The sequence below is a fragment of the Stenella coeruleoalba genome (assembly GCF_951394435.1).
Source record: "Stenella coeruleoalba genome assembly, chromosome: 11".
Classification (NCBI taxonomy): domain Eukaryota; kingdom Metazoa; phylum Chordata; class Mammalia; order Artiodactyla; family Delphinidae; genus Stenella; species Stenella coeruleoalba.
The window spans coordinates 20,646,382-20,669,790 of record NC_137157.1 but is presented as its reverse complement, the minus strand read 5'-3'; the positions used below and the strand labels follow the sequence as shown (position 1 = coordinate 20,669,790).

The 23,409-nt window shown below is 43.7% G+C and overlaps 1 protein-coding gene across 1 annotated transcript in view; it reads left to right on the top strand.

Moving 5' to 3' along the window:
* The window catches only part of ANO4 (anoctamin 4), a 482,060-nt gene that overhangs the window by 323,944 nt on the left and 134,707 nt on the right, over nt 1-23,409 (top strand). The window contains exons 13-14 of the mRNA XM_079935996.1: nt 1,871-1,915; nt 11,704-11,835. Of these exons, the coding sequence (XP_079792122.1) occupies nt 1,871-1,915; nt 11,704-11,835 (177 nt within the window). The remainder of the gene's footprint in view (nt 1-1,870; nt 1,916-11,703; nt 11,836-23,409) is intronic.

Below are 23,409 nucleotides of genomic sequence, written 5' to 3'. Positions count from 1 at the left end.
AATACTTTTCTTATGCAGTATTCAGAGACTGTGATCCAGGCAATAAAATGAAAACCATAATAGCTATGAATAATAATCTTAAACGTAGGAATTCCTACAGGGCAATATTTTAGGAGGAAATACTGTTAGTGTGTGGCCACTAATTGGCCTCATTAATATTGATGTGAGTTTACCTAAGCATAGCTTCATTTGATGCAACTTGGTGCATTTAAAATTTATGCTTTCATTTTGTCCGGTGTTTTAGACAGATAACTCTAGCTTATTTGTCTATTTGTCTATGGAGACATATGTATTTCCAAAGCAGGAATTGTCCTGCCATGTCAGTTCACCAAAATGTTCAAATGTCAATTTAGCTGACTATTTAAATGCCTCCAAGAATCTTTATTTATTATTTTCTGTAGACTGCACTTCTGAACCCCAGGTTTAGTCTCCTAGGATTTTTATTTCTCCAATGTTTAAAAGGAAGTCGAGTAATAGGTTTCTTGTGGGAAGTTGTCAATAAAGCCTGCTTCTGCTAAATACCTGTATGTCCGTGGATATGGGTTTTTTAAATAGACTGTTTTTAAAACAGTTTTAGGTTTACAGACAATTAAATAGATAGTACAGAGTGTTCGCATATACCCCCTCTCACCCTACTTACAGTTTCCTTATTATTAATATCTTGCATTAGTGTGGTATATTTGTTACAATGGATGGACCAACATTGGTACATTATTACTATCTAAAGTCCATAGTTCACTTTAGGGTTCACTTCTTGCCTTGTACAGTGCTATGGGTTTTGACAAATGCATAGTGTCAGGTACCCCCTATTATAGTATCACGCAGAATAGTTTCACTGCCCTTAAAAATCCCCTTTACTCTGCCTATTCATCCCTTCTCCCCCCAACCCAAACCCCTGGCAGCCACTGATCTTTCTCTTGTCTCTATAATTTGCCTGTTAACAACATGGGATATGTTTTTATGTTTTCACAGATATGCAAAATAAATTTTGGTGTATAAACTTCCCATTCTCTCTAAGTGAGATATCTCAGGAACGGTTCAGAATTCATACAAACCGTGTTCATTTCATTACCACCCCATTGGTTGAAGCCCACACTATAGAAAGGGAGACTGCATTTTAACAAAGCATCTGATACATGTGCTCTCCATTCACGCTACACCCAGAATTTACATTTGTAATGCTTTTTAAAATGCAGGTGTATAGAAGTCCAACAGATCCTTAATAAGGCTGATTTTTAAAAAGATTTTTTCCCAGGATTCCTTGGTGTATCTCTTGAATTCACTGATAGGAGGGCCAGGGGTTAGGCAGTATGTTCCAGTGTGGTTATTCATAACAGGATGTTGACACCTATTTGTTAGTGTCTTTCCCGTACTGATTGTCAAATATGAATATGTAGTTTTATATTACCCTTGCCTATATCAGATGAGAGAAGCATTCTCTAAACTTAAAGCGCTATATAAATACTAGTTAATGTGATCCTGTGCCCACTAAATTATGTATGTTGCCAGCAGGCTGGCAACCCATCTCGGCCTCCTGAAAAAAGAGCTGACCTCAGCCGAATTCCTACAAATACCAATTGCTCCAAATTATTGCTCTGCACAGGTTCTGTAGGCGAAGAGCAGCCGTAAACAATGATGGTAACACGGAGAGGGGGCGATATCAATGGAGACGATTTCATATGATTTCATGACTCAAAAAATGCATGCCCTCCGTTCCCACTACATTTCTCACTGTTAATCTCTTTTTAGTTTTTTCTTCTTCACCTCTTACAGGCTTCTATCTTCAATCTCCTTTCCTTCCTTGCTAGTTCAAACTGTAACTGACGATGGGTTTTCTTCTCGACTGGCTTCATTTTTGCTGTTCTTCCAGGAGAAAAATCTATTACCTGCCCCGCCGGTACAAGTTCATGAGCAGGTTAGTAGCATGCTCTGTCATGATGGCGTTTGTTTTAGCTGTTGGCCTGTGCGCTCCAACAGTGACAAGGAATACAAGCTGGGGAAGACGGGCCTTTGTCACACGGGAAAGCCGGCTGCCGTGCCAAAAATCGCTATTTCAGGTTAGGGAAATAGCCTAGGGAAAAAAAAAAAGCAAAGATGGAAATGTTCCTCTTAGAGTCTTCCCTGTGATTTCACACTTGGGAGGACAGAATTTATCTGCAAGTCTACTGAGGCTGGGTTTGGGGTTTTTTCTCTCCCCATTCTATTAGATAAATTACCAGAAAGGCCCACTGTTTAGAAAGCATCTTTGGTCTGAATGTTACTCTTTTCCCCACACAGATTCCTCCCTCTGCTATAAGTAACTTGAAATCTAAGTGTAGACAATCACCCTCTCCAAAAGCAGATGGTTTCTTGGCCCTCTGGGTGGGGTCCGCCTATGTTAGTAATAGTTTGTTAATAAAGTAGGCAGTTGTATGACCTTATTCAGAAGCCCTCCTACCCTCTTTTTACCCCTCCTCCCCAAAAATACTACTGGATGAAGATTGCCTTTACTGTGCTATGAATCCTTCCTAAGCTTGTCTCTCCTTGTTTTCTGAGAAGCCAGGGATGAAGGGGAGGCGTCAGTGATGTCCTTTAATTTGACTCTGTGGTGATCATTGGCATTCTAATTTCAAGCTTTTAATTGGTCTTATGTAACCATTCACCCTGAGCTGAGCTGATAGTTAAACTTGGATACCATTGCATTTGTCTGAAAATCTTAGTGTTCAGTTCTGTGAGATTTAAGATTCCTATTCACTCTGTTAATGTGCTATGCAGAAGGATAAGTAGAAGAGTAGTTGATATATTTTAGTGAGTTACTCAAATACACGTGCACTCAACAAAGTATGACATGAGAATGGGCTTTTAAAGAAACTAAGACGTGGTTTCCAAGAATTTCCCTGAGCAGCATCCTTATTAGCAATCCTTCTTTCATCAGGCAGTTGCCATGGCATTTGGATTCACCACAATGAGACGAATCCCTTTTCATATAATGACCTTCTACAAAAACTTGGTGCACACTTTAGCCTATTTCAGTAGTTTTCAAACTTTAGCCAGCATCAGAGTCACCTGGAGGGCTTATTAAAACACAGATTACTGGGCCTGTGCTGTAATCTATGATGTAGATGTCCAACTCTCCACCTGGAAGGTATATGAAGGCAAGGATGGCTCATCCAATTCCTTGTTTCCAGCAGCTAGCATGTAGTAGGTGGGGCAAATGAATGAGTGAATCTCCATACACAGGTGTGAGAATTTGCTTGGGGGAAAAGGAGACCACAAAGAAAAGTATAGAAAAACCAGGACTGCCTGAAGTGTCAGACACAGACTGGGGACTGAAGAGGTGAGGGCTTGAAAGAAAATGGTGATAAAAGGACCCATATAATCTCGGGGTTGGAGGGATATCAAATGTCATCAAGTCTAACGACTCATCGGCTACTTGAACCTCTGCTGTATCATCAGGCAGCCTGTGTTTGAACATCTCTGGAGACAGCGTATTCCTAAACCCATCTGTGAACACCTGACTTAGAAAGTGCTTCCTTAAAATAAGGCATAATCTCTCTCTCTTTAGCTTTCACTCTAAAACATTCAGATTGTAGTTCCCCCTGAATAGCCAAAAGATAGTCTACAAAGTAAACAGCAAAATATATGAGAAAGATTGTGAAATTATAGGCAAAAGGACTTAGCAGGTATTTGGAAAACAAGAGATGGTGGCAGATAGAAAGAGGTTTCCATATTAAGGGATCGGGAGGCAAAAGAAGAGTAGAAATTCAGAGAGATACAGGTGTGGTAAGGAAGGTGGTGAATTTTGTTTTAATAATTCTACATTGACTCACAGTAGGTCTTTGAGGTGTTGGTGTCCTGAAGGCTTTTGAAACTGATGGCACAGCAGTTGAAGCTAGAGGTAAAGCCAGAGAACCCAGTTTGGGAGACAGAGCCATAGAGGTCATGACCTTAGCCAGGGGAGTAGATGGAATTTCCCAGGAAACGATGCAGGGAGTGAAGAGAAGAGGGCCAGTAGCAGTTGCTCAGAAAGTCTGCTTTAAGGAGACAGGAAGAGATGGGGGAGGATGAAAAGGAACGATTTAAGAAGTAGGAGGAGAACTAAGGGAAGGCAGTGCGAAAGGCACCACGTATGAGTTCCCATAGGAAGGGGTGTTCTTCAGCTACTGATGAAGGATGAGAGATGAGAATTGAGTTTTGGTCACCATGGTAACCACCGTGCTAGCAGTCTCCATGGAGTGGTGGTTCTCAAACTTTAGCGTGCGTCAGGATCACCTGCAGGGCTTTTTAATACTCATGTTGCTGGGCCCATCCCCACAGGTGAGGCTCAAGAATTTGCACTTGTACCAAGATCCCAAGTGATGCTGATGTTGCTCGTCTGGAACTAGTACATTTTGACAATGATGACTACGGAGTAGAGGGTAATAGAAACCAAATTACAGCTGGTGGAGAATGGACAGGGTCCTGATGAATCAGAGGCAGTGAGGGGTCACTACTACCTTAGAACAGGAGCAAGAGGAGGAAAGCAGAGGAGGCTGTGACCACGTGACTCATATGTACTCCATGTGTATAGAAGGGAGGCTGGGAGTGAATAAGAGCTGGGGAAACCCTTGTTCCTGGAACTGGAAGAACAGCTTACTAAATACTAATTTTGGGCCTGGAAAACTTGATGCTACTTCCTGAATAGAGAATGGACTTGAGGACATGGGGAGGGGGAAGGGTAAGCTGGGACGAAGTGAGAGAGTGGCATGGACATATATACACTACCAAATGTAAAACCGATAGCTAGTGGGAAGCAGCCGCATAGCACAGGGAGATCAGCTCAGTGCTTTGTGACCACCTAGAGGGGTGGGATAGGGAGGGTGGGAGGGCGATGCAAGAGGGAGGGGATATGGGGATATATGTATCTGTATAGCTGATTCACTTTGTTATAAAGCAGAAACTAACACACCATTGTAAAGCAATTATACTCCAAAAAAGATGTTAAAAAAAATGTTAATACTACTTAAGTGCACACATTACAACTGTAGAAAAATCTAGGCCTTAGGAGGCACCGGAAGACTCTGGGTCAAAATAAAGGGGAAAAAAGTCCGAACTATGGTTTTATGACACACTGATTCAGAATGACCTCTTAAGCTTTACTGCTTACCAATAGGATTAAATCTGGGACATCAGTTTGGTGGTATAACTTATTGAAGCCCAGTGTCTGGTGCAAATTTTTAAATGCAGTTTGTCAGAAAATTTTGTATCTACTTTAACTCTTCACCTCAGAACAGCCTGATTTAGATGATGAAGAGTGTGTGTCTCTTTGTAGCCAGGGATGACATTACAAATTGAAGGGCACATCTATAACTTGTTATCCTAGTTGTACATCAGTAGTAAAATATTGACTTCCAGTGTTCTAAAGTTCTCATGTCATGCTACGTATGGATACTTAATTGAGCTTTTAGTTTCATTCTTACAAATGATATTCCACTTCATTAATCTGTGAAAGCACCCTTGAAACAAACCTACCTCCTTTCAGGATAAGAGAGATGAATTAGAAATTGTGAAGTTTCTGAGCAGGCAGAAAAATAGAGCGTCATTTCACAAATATCTTTATTTATGAAAGGTCACCTGACGTCATAAAGCACACTCATGTAATTCAGATATGTATTTCTGGAGTAAATGCTCTTTTCATTCACATACTTGGTCTATTAAAGGCTGCTTCAACACTTACCTTTGGGCAGACTTACAGGTATTACAAATTACCTATCCAGTCAGGAAAGGAAATTTATCATCGTTCTTCTGCCTTACTATTATTATTTTTTTGCCTTCACCAAATCGTACAAATATAATCTGCAGAAGATATGCTTACAAAGTAATAAATCTGTTGACTGTGGGTGGCTTGTAGCTGCAGTCTCATTACTACTCATTCTTTTTGCCTCCACGCCCCCATGCACATCCTGCCTGATGTTCTCCTTTGCGATGCTTGGCAGAAGGAATGCTGGTCCCTACTGCATTATACGCTCAGTGCCATCGTAATCTTATCCGATGAGTATACAGGCAACATGACAAAACGGCTTGGATGTTTCCATCCTCGTCTTAAACAAATTAACATACGTAAATGTTCCAAAGCCTTTGGACTCTTCTAAGCTGTGCCCCAGTTAGCAGCCTTGTGACCTAAAAGAATGGCAGTAGCTTCCCAAGATCCCTAGCTATCCAAGGAGAGGCTGCAAATACAGGGTACTCATCTGTAGGTGCTCTCTGGGCACGTGATCTCTGAAAATGTAATCTAACTGTTCGAAACCTAATGCTATTATTATAATATTCTGGTCTGGGGAAAAGCAGGTGTCTCTGAAGTAGCCCGTTTCATTTAATTCAGCCTAATTAAGTTGTCCTTAGTACAAACTCCCTCCTGGGTTGTTAGTGGCTCCAGGGAAAGGCCCTTGTTTTCTGCTTCTTCAGGGTACACCCTCAGCATCCAGGTTGGGACTCTGTGCACAGCCAGCGATTTATAAAAGCCTGCAGACAGGTTAGCCTGTTAGGGGTGAAGTCCTTTGCATGTGGCCTTTTCCGTAATCATCACCACTCCTGAAGGTGGGTAAGATTGTCTCTCTCCCCTCTACAACTGAGATAACTTGACCTTTACAACGGAGGTCAAGTTGTTTTAACAAGGACCTTCCCGAGGCACATTTCCAAGAACACCCTGGAAAGGCACAGCCTGGAAGAAGCGGCAGGTCTGTGCCCATTTGTCTGTGCTTGTGCTGTGCCGGCAGCTCTTTCCAGCTGTGCAGAACCTCACCTGTCATGAACCAGCATTTGGTCCAGGACCCTGAACTTACCACCAGAACGACTTTCTTAAGAAAGTAACTCACCTTTTAGTCTAGGTATTAACTTGGCAGATCAAGCCCACAAGTACCCAAGTGGATGATCCATCTTTATTGAGGTGCCTGTGCAGAGTCTGCGAGACAGCTTTTGCTCAGTAAAGGCAGAAATGGAACAGAGTGACAGTGTATCCAACCAAAGTCAGTGCTCCCTCATTAAGCTGATGTTTCCTCTTTTCCCCGTCAGAGAAGATTTTACTAAGTATCAGCCCTGCTCCTATGTTGAAGAGACAGATGGGGTGCTTCCTGGTTAGTTGGTTTCTTGACTTTTACAGGCCTAAGTAAATATCAGGATTGCCTGTTTAGGGATGTTTGTGAGACATGGAAGCACAGACCTCAATATACAAGGGAGAATCATAGCTCTTGAACGTCTGTTGAGAACTCGGTTAATAAAAGTTCATTGTCATCATCATTTTCTTCATCCTAGAAACCACTACTTAATCGAGCATTTTGTCCATCCAAGGCATTGTGCGAACACTTATGCGTTATCCTTCCCACTTCCTTAGGTAAGGGGTATATTAGCTCAGAGGAGTTTAGTCCCTTCCCCAGCGTGACACTCACCATTTTCGTTCTGGGCAACGAGGATGTGAATCCGCTTCCAGCTGACTCCAGAGTCGTCATTCTATATGAAAGGTTATCCACTGTGCCTCTTGAAAAGGAAAGCTCTTTTTTTGACCCCAGCATTGCAGGATCTTCGTTCCCCAGCCAGGGATCGAACCCACACCCCCTGCAGTGGAAGCACAGAGTTTTAACCACTGGACCGCCAGAGACATCCCTAAAGGAAAACTCTTTATTAACTCAAGTTTGTTTAAAATGGTAGAGCCAAGATATTATTGCTGAAGTCACCACCATGTATTGAGAAAGCATCTGATTTTTCATCTTAGAGATGAGGCTACTAGGGCCCTGTGAGGATAAAAGGCTTGTCCCAGGCATCCAGCTTAAGTCTCATGCTTTCCAACCTGGTGGCTTTTGCACTATGTGTCTTTCCTTTGCAAGGTGAAAGGGATCCTCACTGATGTCTGAGTGGCACAGTTTGGGGACAGGAGTGGGTTTGTGGAAGAGTGACCATTCGTCATCCTGCCACAGAGGGACAGACCCCTTGTTCCCCGAGCCACCTACCTGGGAGGTAGGGGCAACGTGTAGAACGTCAGTCTCAGCCCATGGGGGCCTGGCTGGCCAAGGTCAGGTCTCAAGGGGAAGATGGGCCCAAGACTGGAGAGGTGTGTTGGTCTCCCATTGCTGTTACAATACATTCCCGCACTTAGCGGCATAGAACAGCACAAATTTATTATCTCAGTTCTTCAAGTCACAAGTCTGGGCTGGGGGAGGTTTCAACTGGTTTCTCTGCTTGGGGTCTCACAGGCTGAAATCATGGCGTCAGCCAGCCAGGCTCTTCTTTGCAGGCGCTGGGGAAGAATTGGCTTCCAGGCTCAGCCAGGTGGCTGGCACAGTTCAGGGCCATGCAGTCGTAGCACTGGGGTCTCCGTTTCCCGACTGGCTGTTAACCAAAGGTCTTTCTCAGCTTCTAGAGGCTGCCTACACTCCCTGGCTCCTGCCCCCCCTTCATCTTCAAAGCCAGCTGTGGCCGGTTGAATCCTTCTCATGCTTTGAATCTCTCTGACCTCCCTTTTGCCTCATCTCTCCTGTCTCCAGCCAGAGAAAGTTCTCTGCTATTAAATGGCTTCGTGGTTAAATGGGTCCCCCTGAGTAATCCAGGATGCTTTCCTTAATTTAAGGCCCATCACCTTACACCTGCAAAGTCCCTTTGCCATGTCACACAACATATTTACAGGTTCCGGGATTAGGGTGCAGAAATCTTTGGGGGGGCCTTTCTGCCAACCAGAAGAGAACACAAGCTGCTGCTCACATCTGAACATTTTTTCTGTCCATTGTGAGCACACAGCCTGGACTGGCATGTGTGGTGGGACCGAGACAGCCCATGCTTTGTCTTCCTGTTTCTTCTCAGGCTGCCCCGATGAAGACCGGTTCACACCCTCCACCTCCAGTTAGTGTCTCAGGGGGCTTGTTTTTAAGATATCTTTTGAATATCTTTCTTCTACCATAGTGTTTCAAAAGCCCACTTCCTCTCTTTTCCATCCCTTTTACCTTAGCCTCCATGGTCCTCAAGGAGTTATTAATAACACTGCTTTCTGCCTAGCAGCTTCTCCAAAGCATTTCATGCACGTCCTCTTTTCTAAGCCTCCTAGCAACGCTGTGAGGTCAATAAGATGATGATGATCGTAATGACCCCATTTTAAAACCCTTGAAAAATAAAGCTCAGAAAGGTGAGTGATGTGTGGGAGGTCACACAGCTGATAAGCAACAGAGCCAGGATTTAGGCATTCCAAGGACAAATCCCAGCTCCTTTCCACCATGCCAAGCAGCCTCGTCTCACTTCCTTTCCCCCCCTCCTCATTTTTCAATGAACTCATCACTTTCATACTCTGTTCTCTCTCTCCACCATCTCCACATTTCACTTAAATTGTGGTTCCACAAGCTGGTTGCTGAAAGCTACCATTTCGTTCCCATGGAGTATTTATGCCTGAATTTTTACAGCTTTGTTTTTATCCACACTGAGCACTGTACCCATCTGGATTTAATTCATAGTCATTGCGCGCAGAGCCCAGATTCTGTGAGAATGCGAATTTTGCAAAGTGTAATCCGATTAGTGCTGCCGACTGGAGAGATGTGGGAGGTGAAAGCTCTATTACGGAAAACCTCTGGGCCAAAGTCTTCTTTCGTGAACAACTTTTAAGGCAATCAGATGAAATAAAGCCAAGAGCCACAGGGAAGGCAACCAGCTTAACCTAGGAAGTCTAATTTAAGGACTAGATCATTGAACTTGGACGAGTGATAGATGCTGGTGAAGCATAATTAACCTTTTGAATTGAAAGGCAGAAGGACAAAAATGTTAAGAGGTAAACTGGTTGCTCAAATGCTTGTCTTTGGGAAAAAAGAAAAGATAGTGATAATAGCCAGTGTTCACTGTGCACCAGACACCGTTCTGGAGACATTGTATACGTATTGATCAGTGAATCATCACAACCCTATGAATTGAGCATCGTTATCATGCCCATTTTACAGATAAGGAAATTGAGACATGGCAAAGTTAAATAACTTGCCCAAGGTCACACTGCTAATAATTACAGAGCCAGGGCTTGAATCTGGGCACTCCAGCCTCAGGGTTCATGTTCTCAACCACTGTGTCATATCACCTCTCTGAAGCTTATCATCTCACTGTATTTTAAGTGTCTTTAAAGAGATGATGGGGAGAATGGGGTGGACTTGAAGGATGAAGGAGATGGGAACTTTTTCCCTTTCTTCAGTCTTTGGGCCATTCTAATCTATTATTCTTTTCTGGGTACATGACCCTGAGTAGGGTCTTTACTTCTGTGTGTGTATATGTGGTGGGGACAGGTCCTCTTGGAGACGAGGGTCTTAAAGAAGCCGGAGGATTCTTTCCAGTTTGAACTTTCAGGGACTCTGGAAAAAAGACAGCCACCACCAGGCAGAGTGGGGGGTTGTGGTGAGGCTGGAACAAAGCTGAGGATAAAAGGTGGTAGAAGAGAAGATTACTGTTATTTTTCATTTTGGAGTTGATTGGTTATATAAAAAATAATCCCTTCAGCTGAGAGTTTCACGGAAAAGGATAAATTGCCATGTAAATGATTTTAATTGGGAAAAGAAACAAAACATACCCAAATTCCATATGTTGTCAGTTAATGGACTTAGAAGGCATTTAAAGATTTTCATCCCCAGTGAAATGTGTCCTTTGAATAGCCCCTAAGTGAAGATTCCCATTATCAACTACTTTGATGGGGGTGATCTTTAAAATCAAGAGTGTGGGATCTGCCATCTGGTTCTGGCTTTATTCACTGGCTGGATAATCACCCTGGCCGTGGGTCTCTTTTGTGATGTGTAAAACGCGAATGGTACCTGTTCAGTCTGCTTCACAGAGATGCTATTTGATATGTGCCCTTGGAGAAAAAACATTTCAGGGGTACAGATACCTGAGGTAGCATAATCATTTAAAAGTCTGCTGTGGTATTTGCTCCCTCTAATGGTTGGCCGTGAGTGGGTGAGAATCTGGTCACTTGGAAGCCAGATGTTTTCATCAGCAGAAATCAGAGGGAACAGGGAGGTAGCGGGGCGGGGGGGGGGGTGAGAACCATGGCTTGAAAACCACTTTGGAGACAGTGTCATTTCCCTTGCCTTGGTATCATCGTGTGCCCTGGCCAGAGTGACACACGTGTGTCATGATGCCCCAGCACCTTGAGAACTTTCATGTCTCAGCTTGAAAAGAGACATGAAAGTTAAACAGCATGCCATCTGCTGAGAGCCTGCTTGGGGAAGGTGTGAGGGGCAGGAAGCAAATCGTGCCGTTGGGCTCTCTGTGTACGGTCCATCCCCTGGGATGCACTGTCACCCCTCGCTCAAAGCTAACTATAGCTACAGCTCTTCCCAGACCTCAGATGGGGAGATTTTCCAAGCACACAATGAGTTTCTGGAATCTGCAGGATGGACAAAGTTAAGGTCTCCGCTGCTTTGCTTAAGGGACTGTCCACTTCCTTTCCAGAGCCTTCCAGCCTTGTTCTGTTCCTTGGTCATTCGCTGGCATGTGTAGACATATGACTCACAGCTGTGATATCATGGACAATCATATCAAAGCCCCTTGGTGAAATCCCAAGAGCACTGAGTCTCGGCTCTCTTCTTTCTGTCTGTTGAGTGGGAGTTTCGTGAGTGCAGTGAGCATGCCTGCAGTGTGGGGGTCATATTTACGGCTCTGTGGAGACTTCCCTCCCGTGTTTTGGGGCAATGCTGACGTGCTGTACCCTTTGGTCTTGCCTTTCATGTACCACAGGATCGATAAACAAATAAGCAGTTTTCGGAGATGGTTACCTAAGAAGCCAATGAGGCTGGACAAGGAGACACTGCCAGACCTGGAGGAGAATGACTGCTACACTGCCCCTTTCAGCCAGCAAAGGATCCACCAGTGAGTGTTTCCCGTGAAAGCCCTTGTCTTACTAAGGACATGCAGCTGTGGTAGAGCCCTCTCTGCGCGCCTTTGATTCCTTGGCCCGTGGAAGGAACAGCGTAGTGCCCTTCTCCCCTGACAGTCCTGTGAGTGTTCATATCCCTTTTATATTAGTCAGGGTAAGCAAACTGCTCTAACAGACAATCCCCACGTCTCAGCGACTTAACACAATTGAACGCTCGTCCGTGTGTGTGTTGGTGAACCACATTCTGCGTGGTGATTCAGAGACCCAGACTTCTGTCTTGTGGCTTCGCCAAAGCCCAGTGCTTGGAGCCCCCTGAAGGCTCATCTGCCTTAAGCCAGCAGGTAAGGAAGCTGGTCTACACCTTGCCCTATTAAAAAAAGGGATTGTTGAGTTAAAAAAAAAAAAAAACTCAGTTCACCTTTCAGCTCCCCTTTCTTTAAAAACTCACCAAGTTGCCCCAGGAAAAGCCACAAAACCTAGCAGCTGGCTTCCTGGCTCATCTGTCAGTCTCTGAACAGTAATTTGTCACTTTTTACATGTGTGGTTGGGGGAGGGAGGTTAGCCAAGTAATTGAGTGTTTGAGGAATTGTGAAAGTGATAAAGAATTAACTCTGAAGCTTCTGATTTGACAAGAAATCATGGCCGGATGGCAGGGTCGGTGGTAGGAGAGAAAACCATGCCAAAGACGATAAACAACCAGGCAAAGACAGCCTCTTAAAAGGAGGATAAATCAAGTCAGCCTGGCCTTGATCCCAGCCAGGCTTCAGGAATTCCTGGCTCTCCCTGTTCCAGCCATATAACAACAGCCTCAGTAAAAATGACTTGCCTGAAGGGAAGAAAAGGGGTGACAGATTTTAAAAAAAATAGGTTGCCAACTTTGACAAAAAAATAAACCAAGTGGCAGTTGCAGGGAGTGCAAGCTGGGGGCACATTTCAGCAACAGAAAATCAGTTAAAGCCTGTGGGCTTCTAGAGGGCGAAGGAGAGAAGAAAAATCAAAGAATAGATGCTCTGCATCAAAACGTATAATGCACGGGAAGCAACTCCATTAAACTACTGAAATAGCCAAACTTTGGATCCGCACAGGTTAGATTGATGCCAAACAAGCCCCATTATGTGAATGTTTAATAGGGTTATTGAAGAAGATGTGAAACTCAGAGCCCACCCTCAAAATTCTAGTTAAATCCTCCATGGGAAATAAGAACTGAGCGAGATTTCATGTAAAGTCAGAGATCAGGACCTAGCATGTTTTCTGAAAAGAAAAAGACAGATGAAAGCTGATGTGTTTCCACTCTTAATTTAAACCCTCACTGTGCCTGTGTTGTTCATCTTGAAGTTTCTTACACAAGTGGTTGTTTGTTTTTAAATCCTCCTGGAGTAGAGTCTGGTGTACGTGCAGGTTTTCACTTTGCTTCTTACCTGCTCGAGAGAGTGCCTAGCACAGTGTAGGAGGGTCTCAAAAATTTTAGACGGATGGATGGGTGGAAGAATCAATGAAATATATGTTGTGTGCCTGGGGTTTGTTTTACTTCAAAGGGACACAGGTAAATGGAAGAGGAAGATTTCCTACTCATTTTCATGCTGGTTATGTTTCCTCATGTTCTGGCTTTAGAACAAAGTTTCTCAGGAGGGTTCTCAAAATCTGAAGCACCTGGGCACCCATCAGGATCTTTAGGGACTAGAACTGAGAATCATACCTTTACAGGTATTTTAAACTATATAATAAATGAGAGATGGTAGCATGTGGGATGGCGGCATTCAGCCATCTCTCACGTATATTTGAGAAGGTTTTTTGACATGTTTTGGTATTCACTCACTGAATTATTGATTCATTCAGCGGTCACTAATTTGATGCCTGCTTCTTGCCAGACACTGTCTTGGTACAGGGGATATAAAGATAAATCAGACACAGCCTTGACCTTACCTAGTAAATAGATCATTTTATTTTACTTTAAATTATGTTGGAGCCTAGTTGATTTACAATGTTGTGTTAGTTTCAGGTGTACAGCATAGTGATGCAGTTACACATATATTCATTCTTTTTCAGATTCTTTTCCCATATAGGTTATTACAGAATATTGAGGAGAGTTCCCTGTGCTATGCAGTAGGTCCTTGTTGGTTCTCTGTTTTATATATAGTAGTGTATATATATTAACCCCAAGCTCCTGATTTATCCCTCCCCCACCCCCCTTTCCCCTTTGGTAACCATAAGTTAGTTTTCAAAATGTGTGATTCTGTTTCTGTTTTGCAAATAAGTTCATTCATATCATTTTAAAAATTAGGTTCCCCTAATTTTATGATATGAGTGATATCATATGATATCACATCATATGATATGAGTGATATCATATGATACTTGTCTTTCTCTGTCTGACTTACTTCACTTAGTATGATCATCTCTAGGTCCATCCATGTTGCCGCCAATGGCATTATTTTGTTCTTTTTATGGCTGAGGAGTATTCTTCTTTATCCATTCCTCTGAGAGTACACCGTTTTAAATAATTGTAGACAGTATGTTGGGTGTGACTTAAAAGAGGGAGTGCTCCATCCTCCAGATTTGGAAGGAGGTTGATAGAGATGAGGGTGGGTCACAAGAAGAAAATGCTTGAGATGGGTCTTGAAGGATGACAGGTGTCCAGGTAGGTAAGGGAGAAGCACATCCTAAAAAGAGAGAATAACATGTGTATAAAAGTATAAAAACACGAGCTTCCCTGGTGGCGCAGTGGTTGAGAGTCCGCCTGCCGATGCAGGGGACGAGGGGTCGTGCCCCGGTCCGGGAAGATCCCACATGCTGCGGAGCGGCTGGGCCCGTGAGCCGTGGCTGCTGAGCCTGCGCGTCCGGAGCCTGTGCTCCGCAACGGGAGAGGCCACAGCAGTGAGAGGCCCACGGACCACAGAAAAAAAAAAAAAAAAAAAAAATATATATATATATAAAGACATGAAACAGAATGGGGTGCTTGAAAAACCACAAGTAGTTTTCTGTGAAAAAGCCTGGCATTATTGTTTGAAAAAAGAGAGTGATCGGTGGAAAATGAGCTTTCAAGATAGGAGAACTAAGGAGGAAAAAGCAGAGGGACTGTTGGAACAAAGCAAACCTAAGAACCAGACCTCAGTGGGACCAAGAGAATAGTGTAGGCAGTTCTGTTGTGCCATTGGGAGGTGAAAAATTGAACAAGTGCCTTGAATGTTATGGGCGGGGGGATTTCTTTCTCTTTGAAAATTGTCATGCCACGTGGACAACATCTCTTTAATGATAGTATAAAAGTAAGACGTGAAGAACACTGGCTGTCAAGTTGGAAACAGTTGTTTGGTACAATTAGAAAAGGGTTTCCCTAGGATGGTTCGAGAGTGATTTTAGTGGGTTTAAAGTAATCAGAAGTAACTGGTTAATGAGCTCTGGGATTTATAACATGATCTCTTGGTTTTCCAAATGCAGTCAGAAATCTCATGTGACTTCTCAGTTTTGCAGAGTGTTTGATATTGTGTTAATCTAGGAATAAAAAAGGATAATAGAAATTTAGGGGTGTGTGTACATGAATGTAGGAGAAAGAGAAGACAATTGGAAATTTAACAAATAATGACCAAAATGGAAAAGAGCCTTAAGAATACTCTGCTCTCAGGATAAAACCCAGAATCCTAGCTTGGCCCACCAGCTCCTGCTTCTGTGGGCTTTGGCCGCGCTGAGCTGCTTTGACCTCATTAACTCTCTGTGCACTCTTGTCTCCTGTCTACACGTGCTCTTCCCTTGCCTGGAATACCCTTTCCCTTAGGCTCCCTTCTTGCATGTTGCATCAGAGACGTTTCCTCCAGAAAACCTCCCATAATTTCCAACCTTCACCCCCGATTCTGGGTGGGGGGCACTCTTCTATGTCTAAGTAATAATTTTTTTCCTATCGTAGCTCTTAACAGTATCACCCGTTTTCATAGCTTTCTCCTAGACCATAAGCTCCTTGAAAGACTGTCTGCATCACCACTGTGAGTCCCATAGTTGGTACTTAATAATGATTTGTTAAATGAGAAAATAGATGAATACATAGAAATGAAAATAGGAGAATCATATTATGAGCAAAGAATAAAGATGATGTGAAGTTAGTTCACTGCATACTCATCTCAAACCAAACTCGACATTTTCTCCTCAAACGTGGTCCACCTTCATTAGCCCCTGTCCCGTAATGGCACTAATTTTTGTCCAGTTGCAGAAACCAAGGCCTGAAAGCTATTCTAGACACCTCCCTCACCTCCGCTTCCCACATCTAATACATCTCCAAAGGCTGATGATTTTATGTGCTAAGTGTCCCTTTAATCCAGCCATCTCTGCCACCATGCTCTCACCTCTAAAACCCAGAAATAATATAACAGGTTCCCGGGCTCTACCCTTGCCTACCTCCATTCCATTCTCTTAAGTGAGTACAGAATGAGGTTTTAAAGATGCACGACTGGGCTTCCCTGGTGGCGCAGTGGTTGAGAGTCCGCCTGCCGATGCAGGGGACGCAGGTTCATGCCCCGGTCCAGGAGGATCCCACATGCCGTGGAGCGGCTGGGCCCATGAGCCATGGCCACTGAGCCTGCGCGTCCAGAGCCTGTGCTCTGCAGCGGGAGAGGCCACAACAGTGAGAGGCCCACGTACTGCAAAAGAAAAGAAAAAAAAGAAAGATGCACGACTAATCATGTCACTTCACCCAGTTTAAAAACCTTAGAACAAATATGAAAATTATTGAGAATGACCTACAAGGCCTTGAATGACCTGGCCATGCTGCCAACTCTTCTCCAGCCTTATCTGCCTTCACTGCCTTCCACCCCTCACTTCTTATGATCCAGACACATACAGCCTCCCTCAGTTCTTTGGATGTACTCTGCCTCAGGACATTTGCACATGATGTTTCCTTTCCTAGCATTCTCTTCCCGTTCCTTCCCCCCTTCCCCAAGTTTATTCTTATTCATCCTTCAAAACTCAGCTCAAGAGACTTCCCTGGGAAGCCTTCCTCCCATCCTTCCAAAGACCAGGTCTCTTTGCTTTAGCAGAATGTTTCCCATGTAACATTTTTAATATATTAGATTTTATAATTATTTGGGTGTTATATGATTAATGCCTCACTCTCCAGGTAAACTTTGAACTCCATGGAGGCATAGGCCATGTCTGTTTCTGCTCACAGTTATATCTCCAATACTTAACACAATGCTTAGCGTACAGTAGATGCTTCATACTTGTCTATTAAATGAAGTAAGGATCAAAGTAATAAAGATAACATGGAATAATCATAATTTTTTGAACTGCATTGTACAAAAGAATTCAAACTTGAGACTCAAAACACAAATAGCCTAGCTTTCTAGTTTCTAGTTAGTTCAAACAAATACCCGTGTTGGGAAGCAATAAAAGCAAACCTGTGGGTACACATCTTTATATAAATCAACGTATAGTGCCGTCAGTCACTTTATATGGTGTCACCGAAGGTGGTCCTACAGATGGGAAAACTTTATTAGATGCCAGATGCTATTTTAAAGACTTTAATCCTCACAGCAACCTGATGGGAGAGGAGGTATTATTATCACCATTCAACAGAGGAAGAAATCAAGGCACAAAGAGGTTAAGGAACCTGCAGTAGGTTACACAGCTAGACTAGTCCACCTGCCTGAACAACCCCCAAGTATCAGTGGTTTAACTCTGTAGAAGTCTGTCTGTTGTTCACATCATGGTCTAGTGCGGGTCACCACATGGAGGGAGGTGCATTGTCCCTTCTCCATACAGACATTCGGGTACCCAGGCTACTTCTGTCTGGTGACTCTGCCATCCCCTAAATCCCTTCCATCTGGTTTACCAAAGGGGGTGGGGAAGAGAGATGAGTGATTTTGTAGGAAGTTTTATGGGCCAGTTTTAGAAGTGGGGTACAGCACTTTTGCCCACATTTCATGGGCCAGAGCTCTTCAGGTAGCGACCCCTAACTCGAGGGAGGCTAACATAAATACCTGTGTGCCCAGGAGGAAAAGGGAAATAGGTTTGCTGAATAACTAGACAGTGATGGATCAGGAATTCAGATTCCGCCAGAGAGGCACTAGGTCCCACACTGTTCAACATCGTGCTCCGCTGCAGGATGTCTCAGCCTCGGCACTTTGGTATTTTGGGCTGAATAACTCTGCTGTGGGGGCCTGTCCTGTGCATTGCAGGATGGTTCATATTATCCATGGCTTCTATCCATCAGATGCTAATAGCAATTTCCTGCCTCTCCCCTTAGTTGTGAAAATCAAAAACGTCTCCAGACAGTGGCACGTTTTCCCTTGTGGTGGTTGGTAGATTGAATACAAGATCCCACCCCCTCCCTCCTTGAGAACTGTCTCTCTACTGTCTTTTATCACATGGCACCCTTCAGGCAGGCCCACCCACTCTCTGAGATAAATTAAACTCTGGTTGAAGCTGATGGCTGTGACGGACAAGTCCATTCGGGAATGAATTTCTTCCTCTTCTCCTCCTTGCCTGTGAGTGTTGGCCTTCTTCAGTAGCACTGCCCTTCATTCTTAAAATGGCATCAGCAGTAATACCCTTGAGGCAATTACCTTCTAAGGTCGATACTCATAATAAACTTTTTCTACTGGGAGACAGAGAAAAGGAAATGTGCGAAAAAGTGTCATGTCACTTTTTGTAATATAAAAATACGGTGTATTCTTTCAAGAAATAGATCAATTCTAAAATGCCTTTCAGAAAAATATTTGTGTAAGGTACAGAGAAAAATGTTCCTTCCTGAAATTGAAATTTTCTATCATTACCATTATTTTATTTTGATGAAAATCCATAAAAAGTGAGGTGAAATTAAATACTGATCACTTCCTAATGGAAGAATCTGAAATGTTTGTTTGTTGTGTGTGCGTGTGTTTAAATAAATATTCCTTCATTCCCATGCTCCACGCCTGTTGTTGTTCTGGGGGCTTGGGAATCAACAGTGGATAAATAGGCCGAGATTCCTGCCCTCCTGGAGCTTCCATTTTAGCTGGAGGTGACCAACACTAAGTTATAAACCAGTGGGTCTCAATCAGGAGAGTGATTTGGCAACGTCTGGAAACATTTTTGGTGATCCCAACCTAGGATGAGGGCTGCTACTGGCATCTAAGGGGTGGTATGGTATCTAAGGGGTGCTACTGATATCTAAGGGGTGCTACTGGTATCTAAGGGGTGCTACTGGTATCTAAGGGGTGGTATGGTATCTAAGGGGTGGTATGGTATCTAAGGGGTGCTACTGGTATCTAAGGGGTGCTACTGGTATCTAAGGGCGGGGATGCTGCTTGACATCTTTCAGTACGCGGCAGCCCCACAACAAAGGATTATCCAGCCCTGGAGGTCACTAGTGCTGACGTAAAACTTTTTTGGAGTCTAGTCGATTTACGATGTTGTGTTAGTTTCATGTGTACAGCATAGTGATTCAGTTATACATATACATATACTTGGAATGGAATTTCCTCACTTGCCTTTCTCCCCCTGCTAGACTGAGCCACTGAGTGCAGGAACCGTGTGCCTGGCCGCCAGCGGCACCCGGGGCTCGATCGTAGGACCAAAAGAAAAGGAGAGGAATCAGCAGAGTTGGCATTCTTGCCACCCCTGGAGGACAGAGCCTGGGCTCTGGAGTCAAGTTCGCTCATCTCCTAAAGCCAGGACACCCAGAGGGAGGGTTGAAAAACATAAATAGTATGTCATAAAACATAAACATCAGACATCAAGAGTCAGTGGTGGTGTCCGTGTTCAGCTTGAAATTACCCCTGGCTTGCTGATCTCTTTTTTGTCTCAATTCTGCTGAATGACCATTTTTCCTCTCCGTTAAATTCTGATGTCAGGACTAATGCCTGACCCCAAGATATTTAACTCATGCCTCAGACATTTTAATTTCATGTGTCATGTGCATATATGAAAAGGACAGTATAAAAAGACCACTTGACATGAAATTGGCTTACATGCCTTTTCTCCCCCTCTAGACGTTGAGCTAGGAAATCGTGTAACAGTCTAGGGAGTAACAGAATGGCACACCTCTTGGTGCCCAAGAAAGCACTAACCATGGAAATCTGGGTGCTGGGCCAGCAAGGGCTGGTAAGGACAGGAGAAAGTTGCTGAAGGGGATGGGGGGTGCAAGTTTCTCTGTAACTGCCCCCCCACCCCACGCCTTTTTTTTAACATCTTTATTGGAGTATAATTGCTTTACAATGTTGTGTTAGTTTTTGCTAGATAACAAAGTGAATCAGTTGTACGTATACTTATATCCCCATATCCCCTCCCTCTTGCATCTCCCTCCCACCCTCCCTATCCCACCCCTCTAGGTGGTCACAAAGCACTGAGCTGATCTCCCTGTGCTATGCGGCTGCTTCCCACTAGCTAACTATTTTACGTTTGGTAGTGTATATATGTCCATACCACTCTCTCACTTCGTCCCAGCTTACCCTTCCCCCTCCCCGTGTCCTCAAGTCCATTCTCTACGTCTGCGTCTTTATTCCTGTCCTGCCCCTAGGTTCATCAGAACACTTTTTGTTTTTTTTAAGATTCCCTATATATGTGTTAGCATACAGTATTTGTTTTTCTCTTTCATGACTTCACTCTCTATGACAGACTCTAGGTCCATCCACCTCACTACAAATAACTCAATTTCGTTTATTTTTATGGCTGAGTAATATTCCATTGTATATACGTGTCACATCTTTATCCACTCAACTGTTGATGGACACTTAGATGTAATCCCCCTTTGATTACATAATCACTTGAACCTTCCTGTCAACCGAATAGGCCAGCAGACCATGGCAGTGAGGTGTGGACAAGAGTGGTCAGCCAAACGGCAGTCTTCAAGTAGGAGCGGTAGCCATTGCAAGATAAGGGTGACAAGCGCCCACTGTTAAAAAACAATCCTGTGTTCCAGAATTATAATGTAGACGCATTACAACTCTGAGTGTACAGGCAGTATGATGAAGGTCAGAGAGACTAAGTGGCTTGCTCAAGGTCACTCCAGTCCATGGCAGACTAGTGAACAGGAGAGAAGTGTGTTTTCTCCACAGTGCTGCCACCTCAGGTATGTGCCACGTGAACGGGGCCAAAGTACATAGAGTTTTTCAGCCATATTACGCTAGCGCGAGCCTGTAAATATAAAAATATTGGATCGCCTTTGGAGTTTATGGTTGAAGCATTTGAGGTGGGGTAAAGAGAGAAAGAAAATAAAATGGTAAAATATAAGTAAATATTCAAGCCAAGGAAAATATCTTTTAGAGTAGGCATTCAAGTTTGGGGGAAAAAATAGGCTCAGATTTGCAGACCTTGATGACCTATATATCTGGAATGGTTGACAAATAAGCCAGTAAACTGGGCCCTGAGCCTAGTGGGCAGAGCAGAGGGAGAAATCTGCTTAGCAATCCCTCAGAGAAGTAGTGCATTTCCTAGCATTTTCCTAGCATTTGCAAGAAATAAAGTTCTTGCACAGGGAAGGGGGGGCTCTGAGTGGAGTATCCTCAGCGACGTCCTAGCGCAAACTCCTGCTAGGGCTTCTCCAGGGACTGTTTCTGGCAGGCCCCTCAGTGTGGTTCTGGAGAATTAATTGCTCACGGACATAACCTTCTGTAGGAGTTTAGGCACGTCTTCAGCAGAAGGCTACAGTCTACCCTAAACTAACCTCATTGTAAATCTCTGTTGTTTGAACTACACTCTACAAAAATTAAAGTTGAGAACTTATTAAAAAGCAGATAGCCTCACATTCCGTTTGAACATATATTCATGCTTGAGAAGCAATAAAAGCAAACCTATGGGTAGGCATGTTTATAAGCCAATGCATGATGCCGTTTGGTCGTTTTATGTGTATTTTGTTTACCAGCCGTGATTGTATGGGCACCTGAAATTTGATCCCACAGAGGACTCTCCTGCACTAGCCACCTGAGGGGCCCAAGGTTGTCAGCATTAGGGACAGTCATTTTATCGAAGAATTATAGTTCAGGAGACCCCTCTCAAACTCAATTTCCGAGAAGGCAATTCAACACAACAGTAGGGAGTTTACTGAAGGAATAATGACATCTCATATTTATATGGTGCTTACTAGGTTGCAAGTACTTCACAGTTACAAATTCATTAGCCCTGTGAATAAGGTATAGCCATTATCCCCATTTTATAGAGGAGGAAACGGAGGCACAGAGAAGTGAAGTAACTTGCCCAAGGTTACACAGTTGGTAAGTGGCAGGGCTTGGATTCTCAGGTCCCATATTCTGGCTCCAGTCTTATCCTCTTAACATTATGTATTATGTATTTGTGGCTGCTGTAAAATATTACATAAATTCCACGGCTTAAAACAGCACAAATTGTTTTACGGTTCTGTAGGTTAGAAGTCCAACATGGGTCTCACTGGGCTAAAATCAAGATGTGGAAGGGCTGCATTCTCTTCTAGAGGCTCTGGGGGAGAATCTGTTTCCTTTGCCTTTAACAGCTTCTAGAGACTGCTGCATTCCTTGGCCTCATGGCCCTCCCTGTCTTTCATCTTCAAAGCCAGCAACAGTCCTTCTCACATCACTTTATTTCACTCCTTGCCTCTGTCCTTACATCTCCTTCTCTGACGCTTCTGCCTTTCTCTTCCATCTTGAAGGGCCCTTGTAATTACACTGGTCCCACCTGGATAATCCAGGCTAATCTCTCTGTTTTGTTTTGTTTTGTTTTGTTTTTGCGGTACGCGGGCCTCTCACTGTTGTGGCCTCTCCCGTTGCGGAGCACAGGCTCTGGACGTGCAGGCTCAGCGGCCATGGCTCACGGGCCCAGCCGCTCTGCGGCATGTGGGATCTTCCCGGACCGGGGCACGAACCCGTGTCCCCTGCATCGGCAGGCGGACTCTCAACCACTGCACCACCAGGAAAGCCCCCTAATCTCCCTGTTTTAAAGGCAGCTGATTAGCAACCTTAATTCCCTTTTGCTACGTAGCTTAACATGATCACATGTTATAGGAATTAGGATGGACATCTTAGGGGACTGTTATCCTGCCTATAGCTCAGCTATGTGAATGTGCCAATCCGTAAAGCCCCAAGGATCTAGAACAGGTAAGTTCTGATGGGGGAAAGAAGGAAGAAAGGAAGGGCTGGAGGGTTTGGGCAGTAGGATTTGGAGACATTCAATGAAATGATATGTAAAATACTTAGCCTGGTACCTGGCCCATGGTAAAGCACTCAGTAATTGATAGCTATTATTATTTTTATTATTAATACTAACAGTATTAGTAGTTAGTATTACTACTACTATGAACCAGGAGTACAGTGAGAATCCTTCGGAGAATCTCTAAAGACTTGCAGTTGGTGTATAAAGGGAAGGTTTGAGGTACAAACAGTGATTTTTGCAATGGTAAATATATGACCCGAACTGGAATAGCATTACTTTTTTTTTTTTTTAGCATTACTTTTAAACTAAATTCTACTCAGTGTTCCAGATATGGACTGAATGTTTGTGTCCCCCAAAATATACACGTTGAAATCTAATCCCCAAGGCGATGGTATTAGGAGGTGGGACCTTTGGGAGGTGATTAGGTCATGATGCCCCAATGAAGGGGATTTGTGCCCTTCAGAGATCTAGCTCACCATCTT